The sequence below is a fragment of the Eublepharis macularius genome, chromosome 5, assembly GCF_028583425.1.
Source record: "Eublepharis macularius isolate TG4126 chromosome 5, MPM_Emac_v1.0, whole genome shotgun sequence".
Taxonomy (NCBI): Eukaryota; Metazoa; Chordata; class Lepidosauria; order Squamata; family Eublepharidae; genus Eublepharis; species Eublepharis macularius.
Window position 1 is genome coordinate 128,473,998 of NC_072794.1, and position 17,321 is coordinate 128,491,318.

Consider the following 17,321-nt stretch of genomic DNA (forward strand, 5'->3'; position numbering starts at 1 on the left):
CAGGAGTTTTTTCTGAGCTGGGAAATGGCATTGGAGTCGGGGAGACTGCAGGGAGAGGAAAACAAAATGGCGGGCGCAACTAAAACTGCTGAAATAAGCCCACTCTCCCAACAAGACAGTATTACTGAGTTGATAAAGCAAATGGAACAAAACTTGCTCGACAATATGAAAATGCTGTCACAGCAATTCACAGCACAATTTGCTGAAATGAAAATCGAAATAAATAAGGCAACTCATAATGCTAATAAAGCGGTGGAAATAAGTAACACAGCTCAGATAGAAGTCAAAGAGCTTCAACGCAAAAACACTCATCAGGAAAGATTATTAAAATTGGAAATGGCTGTAAGACAGCGGTATGTTAAATTTAGAGGATTTAAAGAAAATATTAATTCAAATGAAGAGTTGCCAACCTTTCTGGCCTCATGGCTAACAAAGCAGCTGCAGTGGAATTAGGATGAAGATGAGGCTCCAAAAATAGAAAATGCCTATAGAGTCGGTCCAAGGAACGGTGGAAAGAAGTTCCACAGAGACATCATAGCTACATTTCAGGATGCGAGCATTAAGAAAAAGATTCTTGTGGCAGCCAGAGCAAGGGGAGCACTAGATTACAATGGAACCACAATATTTGTCCTGATCTACCACCAGAAGTACTGAGCAAAAGGAGAGATCTGAAAGGAACAACTGAAGCACTAAGGAAAGCGCAAATAAACTATAAATGGATCAATCTTGTTAACCTAGAGGTCACACATCAAGATCAAATCTACAGAGCAACAGATCAAGATTCTGGAGAAGCACTTCTTAGAACTGTTGGAATTGAGTCCACAACAGAAGTGAAGAGAAACGCACAGAGAAGAAGAATGCTCTCTGCTTTATCTCCCTTTAAGAGCAGCAAAATACCAGTTCATTTGAATTAGCTGATTGTTTTCAATGCTCAGGACAAATTTTTCATGTTGTAAAACAAAAAAGATTTAATTAAGATGTCATAGGGGACTGGGGTGGTGGTGGGATAGAAGGGTATTGCATTTAGCCCTCACTGTTTTTTCTTGTTTTTGGAATTGGTTTTTTCTTTCATACCAATAACCTTTTGGTTATTACCATTTTATGAAACATTTCTTAGATTACTCTCTAGAAAGAAATCTTGTGCATTACACTAAGAATGTCTTACTATGAACATTTATCTATTAATATCTTGGAATTGATATCTTTAAAAGCTTTGTAACTATTTGTATTTGTAATAATAATAATGATGATGATGAACTGGAAACTCCGTCCTAGACCTTCCTACAGGTTGTCTTCCCTTCATCCAAAACGCACCATTGTGAAAAAGAGAGGAATGGTGATGCAAGTGGCACCTGGTGTGCAATTTACACCAAAGACTTCCTCATAGAGGACTCAGCACCCTTAGAGAATCCCCTAATGTTGGGGAACAGGGGAAACACCATATCCAATGCCTCTCAGCTCTGTTCTACAGCCAGCTCTTTGTGTTGTTTCCCTGCTACCTTCACACGGGGTAAATGTTAGGAATGGTGGTTAGGTAAATGGGCTGGAGGTGAAAAGGCTGTTGACAGACACATGAATTATGAATAGAGCCTGGTCAAGACGAGCATGGGACTAAAGTTTCCTGAACTGGGGCAGTTTGTTTCCAAACATCTTCAACTTCAAGCTTCAACAACATCATTAGACAACATAAACATCTTATCTTCAAAAATGGTGATATTTATAACTAGGAACTTAATTTTTACAAAAGCTGTGCATGGCTGGCATTGAAAAATCTTGTACTGGCTCTAAAAACATGAGGTTACTGCCTTTTAACCCTGGACTTGATCTGAGAGTAAACTAATTATGGGTCAAACCCAGACCACTCCAATGCCCTTAATGACACATATTCTGCTGGTATCTGACAGAGAGAGCTTGACTTATACCCTAGAAAATCTTGTTGGTCTTTAAGATGCTACTGGAAGTGTTTACATAGAGACTTAATATAGATTAAGGACAACCAAAATCCAGAGGAGGGAAAAGCAAATCCTATCCTGTCCAGTAAAGAGAAATACCCTATTGTCTTCAAATAAATGTGCACTGTTTAGATAAAACAGGGTAAGTTGCTGCCTGGTGATAGGTATAATGTGAATTCAGTTAGCTCTGATAAGGTGTTTCTTCTTGACTGAAGTCTGAAGGCTAGCAGTGGTTGAATCTCCACTGCCTCTGTCTGCTCTTTTGTCCAGATTTCTCCCTTACAATTGCTCCCTATCTAGGTTGCTTTTCCATGTTGGAGAAGTCAGTGAACTAAGTGAGGGTGGTGTTTTGCTTAAAACTAGTCATTCCTGTGAGGCAGGGAGACAGGGAGGAGCTGGTGACACCCAGCAGAATTTATGAGTAGAGGGGTTCTTAACTGAAGTGGCTAGAATAGGTCTGCTGAAGGCTTTGGAGAGAACAAGTTGTGCTTACTGGCATAATAATGGGCCCTCCTTACTGATCAAAGGGCGTGCCAAGCTTACAAAAGGATCCCAGCCATTGAAGCCTGAGAACTTGACTAAGACTACAAATGTCTCAAGCAAAAAGGTCAATAGAGCTCACCTCCATGCTGCCTAGATCCCCTCCAGATACAGCTAAGAGCCCCACAGCCAGCTCCCAACTCTCCTCAATGCAGCTATCAGAGTGAGGGCTGGAAATATCCAGGCGCTTCTCCAGCTGAGAATCCCCTCCCTACATTTGTATTTAATGTCATTTGTTTACTTTCTTTGTTTTAAATCCCTGTGAACTGCTTTGGGAGGCAATTTTGCCTGAAGGAAAAAAGAACAGAAAGAGCAATATAACTAATAAATAAGGCAAACAGAATAAGATTAAGGAAAGCGCATATTCCTGGACTCTCCTCCACAGACATAATAACCTCCCCAACCTCTTCACCGAACAATGTATCTGATGCCATTATTTGTGTTCTTCCATTTATCTCTATTCTGGTCGTCCTCTGAATCCTATCCAACTCTCTTGACATCCTTAATATTGCTACTTGACTCAGTAAATTCACTCTGATCCTCAACACATTCTTTTGAAAGTTAAGTCTTTCTGATTTCAATGCAACCCACATTTTGTGATGCTCAGTATCACAGCCTTGAGTTATGGCCCACAAAGCATTTCCTAGGTATTGTTAATCAAATATAGACGTAAGAGGAATCTGAGATTGGATGCAAATTACTTTCCCTGGGATCAATCCTCTCTATCTTTTTTAAAAACCCTATTCAGCCCATTCCACTCCAGAGGGCACTGGAGTACCAGGCAGACAGCAAGCACTGTGGCTGTAATTCCCCACACACTGAAGAGGAAATTGCTTTACTGTCTCCCTTGATCTCTCCAGCCTTTCCCCCCACTTCCCTTCCCCATCCCCTTACTCACACACCACAGGGGATGAAGGGTAAACTTCAGTACTGACACTAAAGAGCAGCCTTAAGAAACTGATTAGGAAACCCTTGGGGTCTCTTTTCAGGGACTATCAAAAAGACAAGCTCTGGATACTTTAGGATTAATACCCATTCTATAGGTTTCAGTGAGCAATTTAGAAGAAAATGTCCATCCTTCAAGAGAGGCTCCTCCCCAATCATGTTACAAGCCAAAGATCTCTGGAGCTGTTGCCAGTTTATTATGGAGGGGAGGTGGGGGGAGATGTTGCAAAGTAAGTGAGAAATTCGCCTCTCTTGCCAGAAGAGTAATAGGTTGCTTTACTTTAAATTGAATGTAAACACAGAAAATGTAGGTAGGTAGTAGGTTTAATTGTATATGGCCAAAAGCCATCACAATACAAAGTTAAAAAACAGTAAAAATAGAAATCTATCTTACAAGCATAAAATACAGTTATTAAAATAATAAAAATAAAATACAATTAAAATGGGACCTTAATAAATACCAGATAGTTATGAGAAAAGTTAGGTTTCTGAGGAAACAATCTTGGCCCTAATCTTTTTTGCAGCTAAGGCAAATAGGGATACTCTGCTAGTGACAAATGAATCAGTATCAGATAACAAAAAAACTAATTTGTCATTATCAGAGGTAAAATTACGCCCCACTAACAAGTTAGCAAGAAATTTAGCTCTAACCTCTGCATACATGGGACAAAATAAGGTGTAATGCAGAAGATCCGCAGGAACTGAGGCACCGCATATGCAGAGACAACAGAAAATGTATTCGTCTCCTGAATCACTTAAGGCATCTCTTATGGGAGCGTCAATTGTGAGAATTTTTTAAAATGTCCGATCAGATGCTGAAGAAATGTAAACACATGTGCATGCGCACGCGCACACTTAACTCACTGAACGGTGCAGCTATGAACAGCATTATTTGCATAACAACAAAAAAAATAGCAAATGACCCTCTTCTCATCATTGTATCTTAATGCTGAAAAAAGGTACAGCCATTGAATTGCTGGCTACCACACAACTTGTAAAGGTAAAAGAACCACCGCCCCCACCCCCAATCAAAAGTTTTCCAGGCAAAAATTCAGCAGATGAACCACCTATGTGGTATAGTGGTTAGTGTTACACTAACATAGGAGATCCAAGTTTGACTCCCCTTTCTACTGGGACAGAATTCTCTCTCTCAGCTTAACCTACCTCACAAGGTTATTGTTGTGAGGATCAAATGAAGTGTGGGAGAATATTGTTGTAAGCTGCTTTGGGTTCCCATGGAGGAAGGGAATAACCGTATAAATACTTAAATAAGTAAATTAATTTTTCCACCACTGTACCTTCACATTGGAAAAAGGTGCAGCACTGAATTTCTGGCTCCATACAACTGGTAAAAGTAAAAGCAGCTTTCCAAAAGAAATCTGGAAACTTTATCTTTTCCCCAGAGAGGGTTTCTCTGGCATATACACAGATGGAGCACCATGTGTCCCCCAAATCACGTAGACGACAAGAATGCACAGGGAATAGGTCCTTCATTAACTATGTTAGCTGAAAATAACTGAGATTGCTTCTTACTTTGGCTTGAGCAACAAATCTCTTGGCAATGATCATACCTAATAAATACTGGATATCTTATACAATGCTGAGCAAAGCACTGAGCTTAACAACTCAAACATTCGCTGCAAGCATACTTGCCCACCACGCTCCCCATGAATCACTCTTGGAACAAAGTGGAAACCAGAATTTCATGAAGTCTTTACTGTAATAATGAAGATGACAATAAAGAGACAATCTAAATGGGTCCAGTTGTGAGCTAAACTCCTCAGGCCATGTTGGAAAGATGCTAAGAGTCTCCTTTTGGCTTCTGCCTTGTTGCCAAATGTATCAATGGGTTAAGATAAACCAAATGAGCCTGACCTGTCCCACATAGCTTGCCTTCAAATGCCCATAACCTCTCTTTGAGAAACAAGACAGCACAACACTAAGAGCACTAAGCAGGTTAGTGCTCTTGTGAGTGAGCCAGCTCGCGGGGAGGGCAGAACACAAATTTGAAATAAATAAATAAATAAATTAAATAAAATATACCACTCTACTGATTCTGGCAGGTCAAGTGAGCCTGCCTAGACTTGGAGAAAAAGCACTTATGGGTGAAAGAACACATGTAGGTTATGACATCCGTTACAAGAATAGCATGTGAAGGAAGAACTGGAATGGAATAGCAGAGGATTTCAGCTGGAGTTAAGATAGCATAGGCAGCACACAGGGAAAAGACAAAACTGGGAAGGAGGCTGAGGTGTGTATGCTTATTGAACACTGGCAAGCAAGCATGTGCCAGACAATGGGATATACTACACCAGGAAAAACAGCTTATCCTACAAGTCCAGTCCTATCAGAGTGTGAAGCCTGTAAAGCCGGTGGTGTAAATGAATTCACAAATATCAAACCTGGGGCCAGATATCACAGTGAGACACCCACCTCAATGTGCCAGCAAGGGACAGGAAAGATGGGGTTGGTTGGTGTTTTATTTTGGAGTTTTGGGATTTCTCTGAGAGATAATGACTTCACATCCAGGAAAAAATTAAGAAGTACTCTATTGTGGCTTTAAAAGAATTAAAGGAATTAGTATTGAACATGGCTGGAACCCAGGCTTTATATTGGCATCACAAGCTAGAACCGAAATTGTGCTGCACAGCCCTGTAAAGAGGACAGGATACCTTCACAAATTTCTCCAGCTCTGGCTACAAAACACTCATAGGCAAGAGTAGTGCACTGCCAGGGGCTGAGCTGGACAGAACAACCCAAGGTTCAAATTCTTCATCAGCTATTAGTTTACTGCTGTGTTACTATAGCACTGGACGGGGCAAGAAATGTAACAAAACTTTTTTTAAAAAGCAGTCCAACTTTTCAAGCACTCAGTTCTCTTTCAGAACTCAGCTTTGCTGGGCCATTAAATACAGAATCAGAAATGCATAGGATTGGCACCAGAAATGCCACCTGCTTGGGAGCATCAGTTCTCCTTAAAGGAAACCTGGGTAAAGGTTTTCCCCTTGGTATCCAATTTCTATTTCCTCTTGCTGACTCCTATTTCCTTTTGGCAAGAACAGGATTTTAGCTATTTGGCAAATGGAGGCCAAATACAATCAGGGTAGAATATGGTTTCATTACTGCTCAGAAGGGAATGCAGCTAAATGAGAAAAACCCTAAACATCTGGCTGTAAGGTTTTCATAAGGAGCAGCTATTTCAAGGCAGAAATTTACAACTGCACAGCTCGTTATTCAAGAATAATAAGTTTATTATTTATTGAAAACATTTAATGCTGCCTTTCCTTCCAAATAGGCTCCACCAAGGCAGTGAACATAAAAATGTTTAAAAATTAAACAACATTTAGAATAATATATAAAATAATTCAATAAAATATATAAGCACATAAACATGCACCTCCAAAACCAATGAGGAGGACTGATTATTGAGGGTAGGCCAAAACAAGACAAAAAAATCTTCAACCTCTGACTGAAGATAGCAATAGAGGGAGGTGGATGAGTCTCCTTGGGGAGGGAAGTCCAAACTTTCTTTGGTTTCTTTCTCTGATTTGCCACCCATCGAGCCTCAAATGACTGGAGCACCACAGCAGGGCCTCTGAAGATGACTGGAAGGGTATGATTATACGGGGAAAGGCAGCTTAAAATGTTTAAAATATTTATCATCTAGGCGATGTAAGCAGTGAAGGGATGATGATGATGATCAGAAACCACAAAGGTTCCCTTGCTGCCTTCACTAAAAGCAAACCCAGCAACTCAAAAATATTAGCTAAACAGTATTTGCAAGGTCAAGGAGTTAAAGTACAATTGCTTTAAAAAGAGAATGCCACTCCCTCTTCAGGTGGTTCATTTTTGGAAGCAGCCAGAAACACCCTTGGAGAAATGCATCTATTAACGACTTCTTTTTGTATCGAGATAATCAGCGCTAGGTTCTAAAGCCAGTGGTAGTGCCTGATGGGATCAAAAAGCACCAGATTCTCTGATGTGCTCCCTTCCCACAAAACAAAACCGGAAGAGACAACGGTTTCCAACGCCCCCCATACTCCCTCCATGCCCCGCCCCTGCACGCTCAAGGAATGGCAGCTTCGCTGCCCCCCCAGCAAACGCCTGGAAATAGCCTTCCAACTAAACTGCAACAGTCGCTCTCTTTCGCTTTTCTCCCCCTGGATAGATCACTTCTCACAACAGGGCTCCCGCGGTTGGCCAGTCATTCCTGCGACTGCAAACAATGCTCTGCTGGCTTTTGCTCCTCGCAAGCCGGTCTCCCGTGAGCATGTGGTTCATTGCACGCCAGAGGCTGTTCTGCGCAAATTCAAATCGTCCAAGTCCCACCTATTCTGTCCCTCGCGGCCTCCTCCCCTTCCCGAAAGATCGCCTTTCGCAGGGCTTTAAAGGAACGGAAGCGAGGAAGAGAGCGCCGGGCGCATTTCAAATCAAAACACGCACAGGAAGGAAAGGTGGAAGGAAAACCAGGTGCCCAGCAAGGGCAGAGAGGCGCTACCCAGCTCCGCGGATGCCGCAACGAGCCGAAGGACCGCAGATTACAACGGGGGGTGGGCGGGATCAGAATGACTGGAACGGGGGCTAGAATCACACGCAAGCGCCTGGACCTTGGATCGTGCCAACGAAACGCCACAATCCTCTCCCGTGTCCGTCACACCATGATCGTTATCGTACATTAGCATGTTTCAAACAGATACGGTTTTTGGTCGTACTCGATCCGAACAATAACGCTGCGCTTTCTCTGCTGCTTTGACTGAAAAGATCGGCGCGGGGAAAGGACAGTTAAGCGAACCACATTTCCTTTGTAGGTCACGCCGAACCTTAGGCTCGGTGCGTTGAAAATGTCATTTTGCTTTTCAAATCCACCACCACACCCCACTCTGGCCGTGACTGGGATTACGCCGAGCCCACGGAGGCCTCCTTCCTCCCTTTTCCCGCACCTGGTGCCAAAGGGCATCACGAAAGGGCTGCTCCCTCGCCCCCAGGTGCTGGTATTGTTTCCGCTTCAGACGCTCACGGCTCGGCAGGCACCGCAGACCCAGCCCGCCTCGTGCGCGAGGGCTCCGCAGCGCAGCGAACTGTCAGGAGAACACGCGGCTGGCGCTAGCAGCAGCACACCTCCGCGTCCTGCCCTCTGCGATCTGCCTGCTGTCCCGGGGGCAGCGAGACGGGCGAGCTCTGTCCACGGCCAGGCAGCCGCGCGCGACACCAGCGTGGCTCCTTCCTTACCTGCTGGGTCTGGCAAAATGCACCGTCCGCAGTGCCCTCCCCGACCTCTGCAATGGGGCATGGAGCATTTTCTCCAGTCGTCCCTATAAACTCATAACACGCTTTCCAGCCGAAGATACTCCGGAGCACCAGCTCCCGCTAGTCACTCAGCCTCCCCGAAAGCAGCCACATGAAGCCAGGAGGGAGGAGAAGAAACTAGACCCTCCTCCCCGGCCCTCCTTCACTCTCTTCCTTCTGCCCCCTCCCCGTTCCTGTCAGCGGCGCTTAAAGCTGCAGTGCACCATTTCCTCCCAGCGCTGACTCTTGTCCTCTCTGCTTCTCGAAACTGCTTCTTTAACACTCACTGCAGGTACGGCAGACAAAGGGCCGTTTGGATTTGCCTAGCCGATTCCTCCTTGCAGCACGAGCTGCAGCGCAAACTTGCCGGACGCCCTGCGAAAAAGGTTCCCCTAACCAACCGTTCATGGTGGGGGGGGGGCGCTAATTGCACGGGGCTACAGGCACCCCCTTGCGCTACACTTTCTCAGTGTTGTACTGGCTCAAGTGCCTGCAAAGCAACCTTCATCCTGGCAACAGGCAAGCAAAATGCCTTTGTTCTTCACCAGGATCTACTTTACTCCCAGGCAGCCTGGTGCATCTGTCTGCTTGCAGGGCCGCTATCATGCGGTGATCCTTCTGCAAGAGAGGAAAGCACAAAGGGGGAAGCAGGCTAGCAAGGACAGGAATCCATGTTCAGCATCCATTGCCTCTCCCATCTTGTTGAAGCAAAAATCCTCTTTCACATAAATGGCAGTCAATCTCCTCCAGTGTCCTCTAAGTTGACTGTCCAAAGTGTGCAGAGGAATGAACCTGCAGCCTCCAACTCGTGGCCCAGACAATAGGAAGGCTTTTGCTGCCTACACTTTTCCAACAGCCTCATAAACCTTGCTGAGAAAAAAATCCAAACCCATCCATTGGAAATTCTTCATAAAGGCAACCATTTTTGCAAAAATGCTAACAAATCATTAACATTTAGATTCATATGCCAAGCTCAGCATGGCAAACATGGTCTTTCTCCCCCTCCCACTTGATCCCTAAAACAACACTGTGCAGTACCTTGGGCAGAGAGCGAACCTCATGTGAGCTTCATGGTTCAGTCCTAGCATGATACAGTGGTAGAATGTCTGCAACAGGGTTACCCCCTAATGGGTGTGTTTGCACAATCAAGCACCACAATCACTATTACCAATAACTGTAATGAACAATAGTTTTATGTGCAAGGAGACCATCAACTAGTGTCAATGATAAAACTGGTATAGTAAGGACATAAGTTTCAGCCCCCAGTTTAAATCTCCCTCTAGCTGTGGCCTTAGCCAAGCCATTATTATGCTTTCAGCCTCTGCCCTCCACCTGCAAATATGGCAGACATACTGACCTCCATCTGGCTTGCCTGACATTAGGAAAGATGAAAGTGCTTTAAACATGCAGAAAGTGTTAAGAGTTTGAAAGGCTTTACTTAAGATGTTACATTACAATCTACTTTGCATTTTCCATCCCCTTTGAAAGTGGGTGCAGGGTTGCACAAGTCTTGAATTGTGAAATGCAGAATGCACGCATCAATTTTTATGCCAATGTGTCTCTTCAAAAGAGAGATTTTACTTTCCCCTTTGAAAATAGGTGCAGGGTATGTGAACAAGAAACACTGAAACACAGAGATGTCCTGAATATCTGCACTTCATTCCTCTATCTCAGTGTTTTAAAGTGTTATGGTGCAAAGGGACACTTAACAGACTCCATAAGCCAAATACCTCATTTTCCTCAGGTAGTTATTAAGACAATATAGCCAGCAAGGTCCATAACACTGGTATTAGGTATTGCACAGATTAAGGATGGTTCTAAGTGGGGAGGTTTGTGAATAATTAGGTGTGCTGAACAAGCACTTCATAACACCTGGAAGTCACACAGTCATACTCATCCTGTTGTGATAACTATCCAAACAGCCCTGCAAAAGTAGCAATGGCAGTATCAATCCACAGTTTGCACTTTTTTGATGTACTTCTTGTTCTGCTTTCAGTATTAACACACAATTACTGGGGAACTTGTTTGTCCAGGTTCATCCTGACTCCCCTGTACAGGAAACTAATGAAAAAACACCCATCAGTGTTACTCCATTACCAGTTAAGGTATTTGGTCATATCAGTGTATTTTACTTGGATCTATAATCCATGGATTATAGATCCAAATAAAATACATGGAGATAAGGGTTATTGTCAGGTTATTGCTGATACTTAAACACATCATGTTCCTGTACTGTTTCTCCACTTGGGCTCTTGTCCATCCTTCTCTCCTGTTCACTATGAATACAGCAACTGCTGCAACAGAAGTTCCCAATGTAGCAACTGTTCCAGAAGAACCAAAAATTTGTAATAGTTATATTTTGTAGCCAATCAGATTTGGGTGTACATGCTCCAAAATGGGTAAAAAAACCCTCCTGAGACCATTTTGCCTTGGGAAAATGGCTCAGAGGAGGGAGCTATTCTCCCCGTCCCCTCCCCCCCGCCCCCGTGCTGTGGTCCTGGGCTGACTGAGATCCCTGTGGACCTTTAAAATGCCATTCCCCACAGCTGCTGTATGAGCTGTGAAAAACAGAGTCAAGGTACCTGATTCACTACCAAACATAACATCTATTTTGGCCCTCTTGAGAGACCAAAGCAGAAAACTAATTGTTTACAACATTCACTACCCTTCTTTTCTTTCCACATGGTCACAATGCCCGCTAGCCCTTGTTGCTCAGTCAAAATATGATTCAAATTACTGATTACAAAAGTCCAATACAATTCAAATGCCAAGAACAACGCTCCATTAGATCACAAGGGAAATAAGCAGTGTCCAGTTGTGTGTAAAAGGCTGCAAGCTAACCACCTGTTCTATCACCTTGCTCTCAAATGGCAGGAAAAGGCCCTGAATCAAAACCAAGGATTCAAAAGTAGCTACTAGGACGCCCAACCAAAAGAGCAGAAAAGACAATCTCAGGCAGAAGCCTCATCCTGCCAAACTTCTGGCCATTAGAATATTAATTAAGGCCTCTCAGTGAATAACCACTGTGCCTTTAGCCACAAAATGAACCTGCTGCATTAGCACTGGTTAACAACTTTCCTTATATTAGCATTTTCTACTAAAATTTTGCCCACACTAGATGATCCAATACACAACAATGCTCTACTGATCACATCAATGCTCTACTATTTGGACCAAAACAACCTCCCTTCCTGGATAGCTATCTCCCCATTTTTACCTTGTTCGGAAATTTCCTCAGGCTCCTGAACCACCCACGTCTCCTCTGCATCTAGTCTGGAGGCATACCTGCTCACCACCCTGCCTGCTCTCTCTTCTCAGGCCTAAAAAGAAAATAATCTTTTGTTTCAGGATTGGCTGTCAGTCCTACTATTGGGAGCAGAATCTTTACCCAAATCAAAGTTCCTGCTGTGCACTTCTGGTTTCACTTCCACGTGTGGCTATCGGTTCCTTTGCCCTTGTTTTTCTATCTGATTCAGTCCCACTTCTTCCTCTTTGGATTACTTGAACCAGCACAGAGAGGTAGCTTTAGAGAGCCAGTGTGACACAGGGGTTAGTTAGAACATCAGACTAGGATCCGGGAAACCCACATTCAAGTCCCTGCTCTGTCATGGAAGTCTGCTGAGTGACTTCGGGCCAGCCGAATTACCTCACAGGGTGGTTGTGAGGGTAACATGGAGAAGAGGAGAATGATGGAAACCACTTTAAGTAAATCAATAAATCTAGTCAGCTCTACCTTCTCACTTACTCTTAAGCAGTGTAATTTGTGCTGTCTTTGGATGCTTGGAGTGTCTGGGTCCTTCACATGAGCTTTTAGAATTGTCTTTATAATGAATGCTTGATATTACTTTGATTGCTTAAGTTTGCAGGGTTTTATTTATCTATTTTTAACCCACCCTTCCCAATGAGACTCAGCACAAATCTCTACTGTTCCCTTCAATAATCTCCTCCTTTCTCCAGCTTCTTAGATTTCAGGCTTTTAGTGGCACTTCACTTCATCAAAGATCCTTTATTTTCACTTGCACTGTATAATCCACCTTGGATGTCAGTGAGAAAGGCAGACAATGAATGAATGAATGAATTAATTAATTAATTAATTGTGCAGGTTATTGTCCAGACTGGGGTGTCCCTTAAACTGGATGTGGAATCTACAGCTCTTCAGAGTGAGAGGTGATGGAAGGAGGGTTTTTTCATCTTGTAGTCAGGCTATTTCAGTGTGGATTTGAACCTGAATAGGAAACTGGACCACATTCACAGCATGCATCTTCCTGACCACACGTGGTAACAAGTACTAAAACCCAGGTTCAATTTCCTATTCAGCCACAGAGTTATTGAGCAGAGTTCCGCATGCCAACTAATTTTATAGAGAATGTATGAAAACAACTGTTACAAAGACTGCAAAACCAACAACAAAAGTTGAGCCAAATGCCTAAGAAATCAGAACCCAGGTGTTGTTTTGTGTTTTAGCAAGGATAACACGTTTGAAGCTGATCCCACCCCATGTTCTCCATCACTGGTGGTTTTGAATTAAAGTTCACTTTCCTATGATCATTTTAACTCTGCACAAGACATACTCCCTTCCTCTCAGTCCTGGATCAGAAGCACAGAAGCTAGGAAGCAGATGAGAAACAGGACCTTATTCACAAAGAGTAAAATTTGACCATTCATTCATGCACCCAGCACGTTTCAGAACTTGACAGAAGTCCACAATGCTCCTCGTATGCACACATACGCAACATTACTGCCCAAGGTTAAGTAAGAACTCTCTATTAAAGACAACCTGATCATTGCTATTGACTTTTCTTCAAAGCTTGTACAAACAGTACCCAAAAATTCTAAAGAATTTAAGCTTCATCTGCCAAGTTAGAGGAGCCTGGTAGAACTCACTCATGCCTCCACCGTATCACCTAGATGGCTATAATCAGGTCAGCCTGAGTCAGCCACAAATAAGGTTTCAAGGAGGCAAGTTCAAACAGAGACCCGCTCAGGAAAGACTGAGCAAGAAGGAATCACAAGCAAAAGAAAATGAAGCTGTCACTGAAAGTGCTGCCTTTACTGAGTGGTAAGGTCACCTGAGGTTACTGGGCAGGATTCAGGTTGATGCGGTTTGCCCACCCCATTCCAAGTCCCTCTCTTCTCTCTCCCTCTCTCTCCAGCTGGTCACTATGCTTAGTAAGTGGTCAGCATATTTGTGATGATCTTCCTAGTCTCATCTTTTCCAAGGGTAGCAAATAGATATGGATTTATAATTCTGAGCCAGAAATGCAAAAATGAATGAGAGACGGAATGAAATATTGCCACTTAGGGGAGGTTTGCTTGAATGAAGATTTCCTGAGTACATCTCTAATAACTCTACCAGTCAGTGTATAATAACTATCACCACCAAGGCAACTGAAGGCGAATATTCAAAGCAAACAGTGCAATCCTAAATAGATTTACTCCAGCCTAAGACCATTGATTTCAATGGGCTTAGACTGGAGTAACTGTGTTTAGCATTGAACTGAAAGATTATTTAATGTTTTTGAGCACTGATTCCAGAAAGTCTAAAACTGTACCATGGCTTGAACAATTACCACACTGAATCTGACATGACAGAAACCAGTGTTAGAAAAGGGCTTTAGTAAACCCATTTCTTAATTTTCTTGTCTCCCCATTTCCTTTTTTAAAGCTTGCTCTCAAATGCTCTCAAAATTCTGACAGAAATGAGCATGCTCAGCCTGCATACCTGAGGAATCCGATAAATACAGAGAAGCCCTTACCTTGTCTGCATGCGTACATTCATTTCCGTGGACTACTACTAGACATTCAACCATGAAGTTTAGTATTAAATGGAATGGTGACACATCATCTTTTTATCATGGACTGGTATGAAGCAGTCCAATGACTGGTAAACCACACCAAAGAGCCCAATTTCTTCCACTGCTTGCTATGGGGAATAAGATCTACCCTATCTGACAATGAGACTGGCTAATGGGCATGCAGAAGGTAAGCAGGTTAAACTAAACTGTGTATGTTATACAGTGTTCGTTGACACCATATCATACTTTCCCATCATGTACACAATTCCTCAGGGAGTACAAGAGAGTATTATTCTCTAGTCAATAGATTACTGCATCTCTGCCATTTAATAAAGAAGCACAATAGCTTTCAACCCCATCTGAAAGTTATTTGTTCCTCTTTAGCCAGTAATCTGTATTTACAGAGCTTTCTCAACTCTGCAGCAGTAGGGACAGGGTTAAACATAATATTAGCAAAACTGAAACAACGCATCCCTACAGACTTGAAAATAAGTAATTCCTTCCTCAAGCTTTCCTTGCCTTCCTCTACTCCATTGTGAATGAGCCCTCAGCTTACACCATGTTTATTCCTGTGCACAGGAAAAAAATAAAACAGAAAGCAACAGCTCTGATTCCTTGTTTATTATTAATGCCGTGTATGTGTGCGTGTGCATGCATGTGTGTGAGAGTCAGACAGACAGACAAGGTGTAGCATGAGCATAAAAGGAACATGCACACCAGTGTGTGTGTGGGGGTATATATACATATCTTAAATGTGCACACATACACATGCATATGGAAACTGAGTCACTGCTACTGAAAGCTACAGAAACTGCACACATGAAGCAGAGGTTATGCTAGTTTCAATCCCATTTTGGATCTGGAAACTATTTAACCTCTGAACTGCCTGCTGTGGCTGGCCAGACAGTCAATCATCATTAGATAGTCACTGTTCCTGTAACTTGCACCAGACTCCTAGCACACAGAACTGCTAGGCAGTTTTGAGCAAATAGAGTCTAAGATGCTAACCAGTGTGATTAGGCAAGACTGAACTGATGGACCCAGGAGGAAGACATCACAGAAAGGCTACAGCTCACTCCAAAGGAATCCCCGTGCACAGTGTGATTAAAAGGCCCATCAATTATTCCCTCTTCCTGTGCACTGCCCCACTCCACTTCTCCCTTGAGCCCACAGCCTGCTTTTTAAAGCTGCTAGCTTGAAGAAACCCATCTTCCCTACCCCTTCCTTGAGCATACTCCTTGCCTTGTAAATCAGCTAGTTTGAAGCTTATGGTTTCCCTCCTTTCTTCAGTTCTCTGGCCAGCATTTGGGGGAGTTACAGAGAGACACTCTTAAATCATCTCAGGCTGACGACTGACCTTCCTCAGAATTTTGAAGTTGCCACCCCTGTACTCCCAGCACCCCCTCCCATGCAAAAATAGAGAAAATGACTCAGTAAAATATGTTCCTACCATTTCTGTATGAGACACTCAATCTGGTGTTTGCATGTCAGGCATATAGAAAGTTTGCATGGCACGAGTATAGAAAGTTTCCAACTGGGTTCAATCTGAGCTGCCAGACTACTGGAGTACTAAGCATTGTACTGGTGTCCAAAAACATGTATTCCACAAATTTTAGTCTCAGAGGAAAGCACGAGTAAGCATTCTAACTGCAGGTCCCCTCAAGGCTAGGCTATCTGCTGACAAAAAGCTATGACCACTAAGGTTCAGACTCTACCATTCTGCCCCCTTTCTCAAGAACTTATGGTCACTATTCCTCAGATCAGATGGAGAGGGAAGGCGGGGCGGATTCTGTACAGCTAAATCAACAAGTATTGAGAAAAGGATCTGGACCACTTGCTTTTCATAAAGGCAAACATCTACATACTTCTTTACCCCTTCCCCATTCCATCAATTTCCTTGATGACTTGGTAATCTAACAAGGGTCGCCAACATTTTTGAGTCTGCAGGCACCTTTGGAATGTAGACACAGTGCGATGTGCACAGCCACAAAATGGTCATCCCAGCTTACACACGGTGAAGGTGCTTGTGCTGTGGTGGCAGCTGCCACCAAAGAAATGTTTTTGGAAATTTGCACAGCCAATCAAATCTCCAGTGGCCAATCAGAGCCTAGCTGTGGCCACTTTCTAAAAACACTTGGCAGAAGCCAGAATAGATGTCAGTGGGTACCATGGCGTCCATTGATACCATGTTGGGGACTCCTAAGCTAACCACAGGAGATACTGGCCGAATTCACACTACATAAATTTTCCCGCAGTTTTACAACTTTTTTTGCGCAAATCTCAGTGCTGTTCACACTACCTGTTTTCCATTCCACAGTTCTCTCGCTTCTCTTTCGGTTTGGTTTTCATCGCCAGTTACTGGTCTATTGCAGGAGTTGCATGGTGGACGTGAATGCCTAGAAGCGGTTTTCAAGCACCTTTTCTTGAAACTCCCCACTTCCATTTCTCTACCCTAAATAGGAAACCCGTTCCTAACGCGTCGATTGGCTTATTGTCCCCGCAAATGCTCCGTACTCCATGAGCTTTCATAGCTTACTTTGTTCTATTGAAAACATTATTTTGATGTTGCCAGAATAAAATCTCGTTGCTGGGGAAAGCGGTCTGGAGAATTCGATCCTCAGTGGCACGATGTGGACCACCACACGTTTTTTTTCCTTTAAAAAAATTTTTTTTTAATCTGATTAATGTAATATCGAAATTCCACTAAATATTCTTGCGCAATTCAGAATATAACGGAACACATAGGCACTAAAGATTCCCTTTTTTCCGCGGCCACCGCCACTTCCTAAATATTTTCATAATT

General features: G+C 43.2%; 1 protein-coding gene across 3 annotated transcripts in view; it reads right to left on the reverse strand.

Moving 5' to 3' along the window:
• NAV1 (neuron navigator 1) overlaps positions 1-17,321 on the reverse strand; it is a 369,442-nt gene that overhangs the window by 67,008 nt on the left and 285,113 nt on the right. Inside the window, exon 1 of one of the 3 annotated variants that reach the window (XM_054979897.1) lies at positions 8,667-8,790. The exons of the other annotated variants lie outside the window; for them this stretch is intronic. Within the exon in view, the coding sequence (XP_054835872.1) occupies positions 8,667-8,734 (68 nt within the window). The 5' untranslated portion in view covers positions 8,735-8,790. Of the gene's footprint in view, positions 1-8,666; positions 8,791-17,321 lie in introns of those variants that run through there. 3 annotated transcript variants of the gene reach the window in all.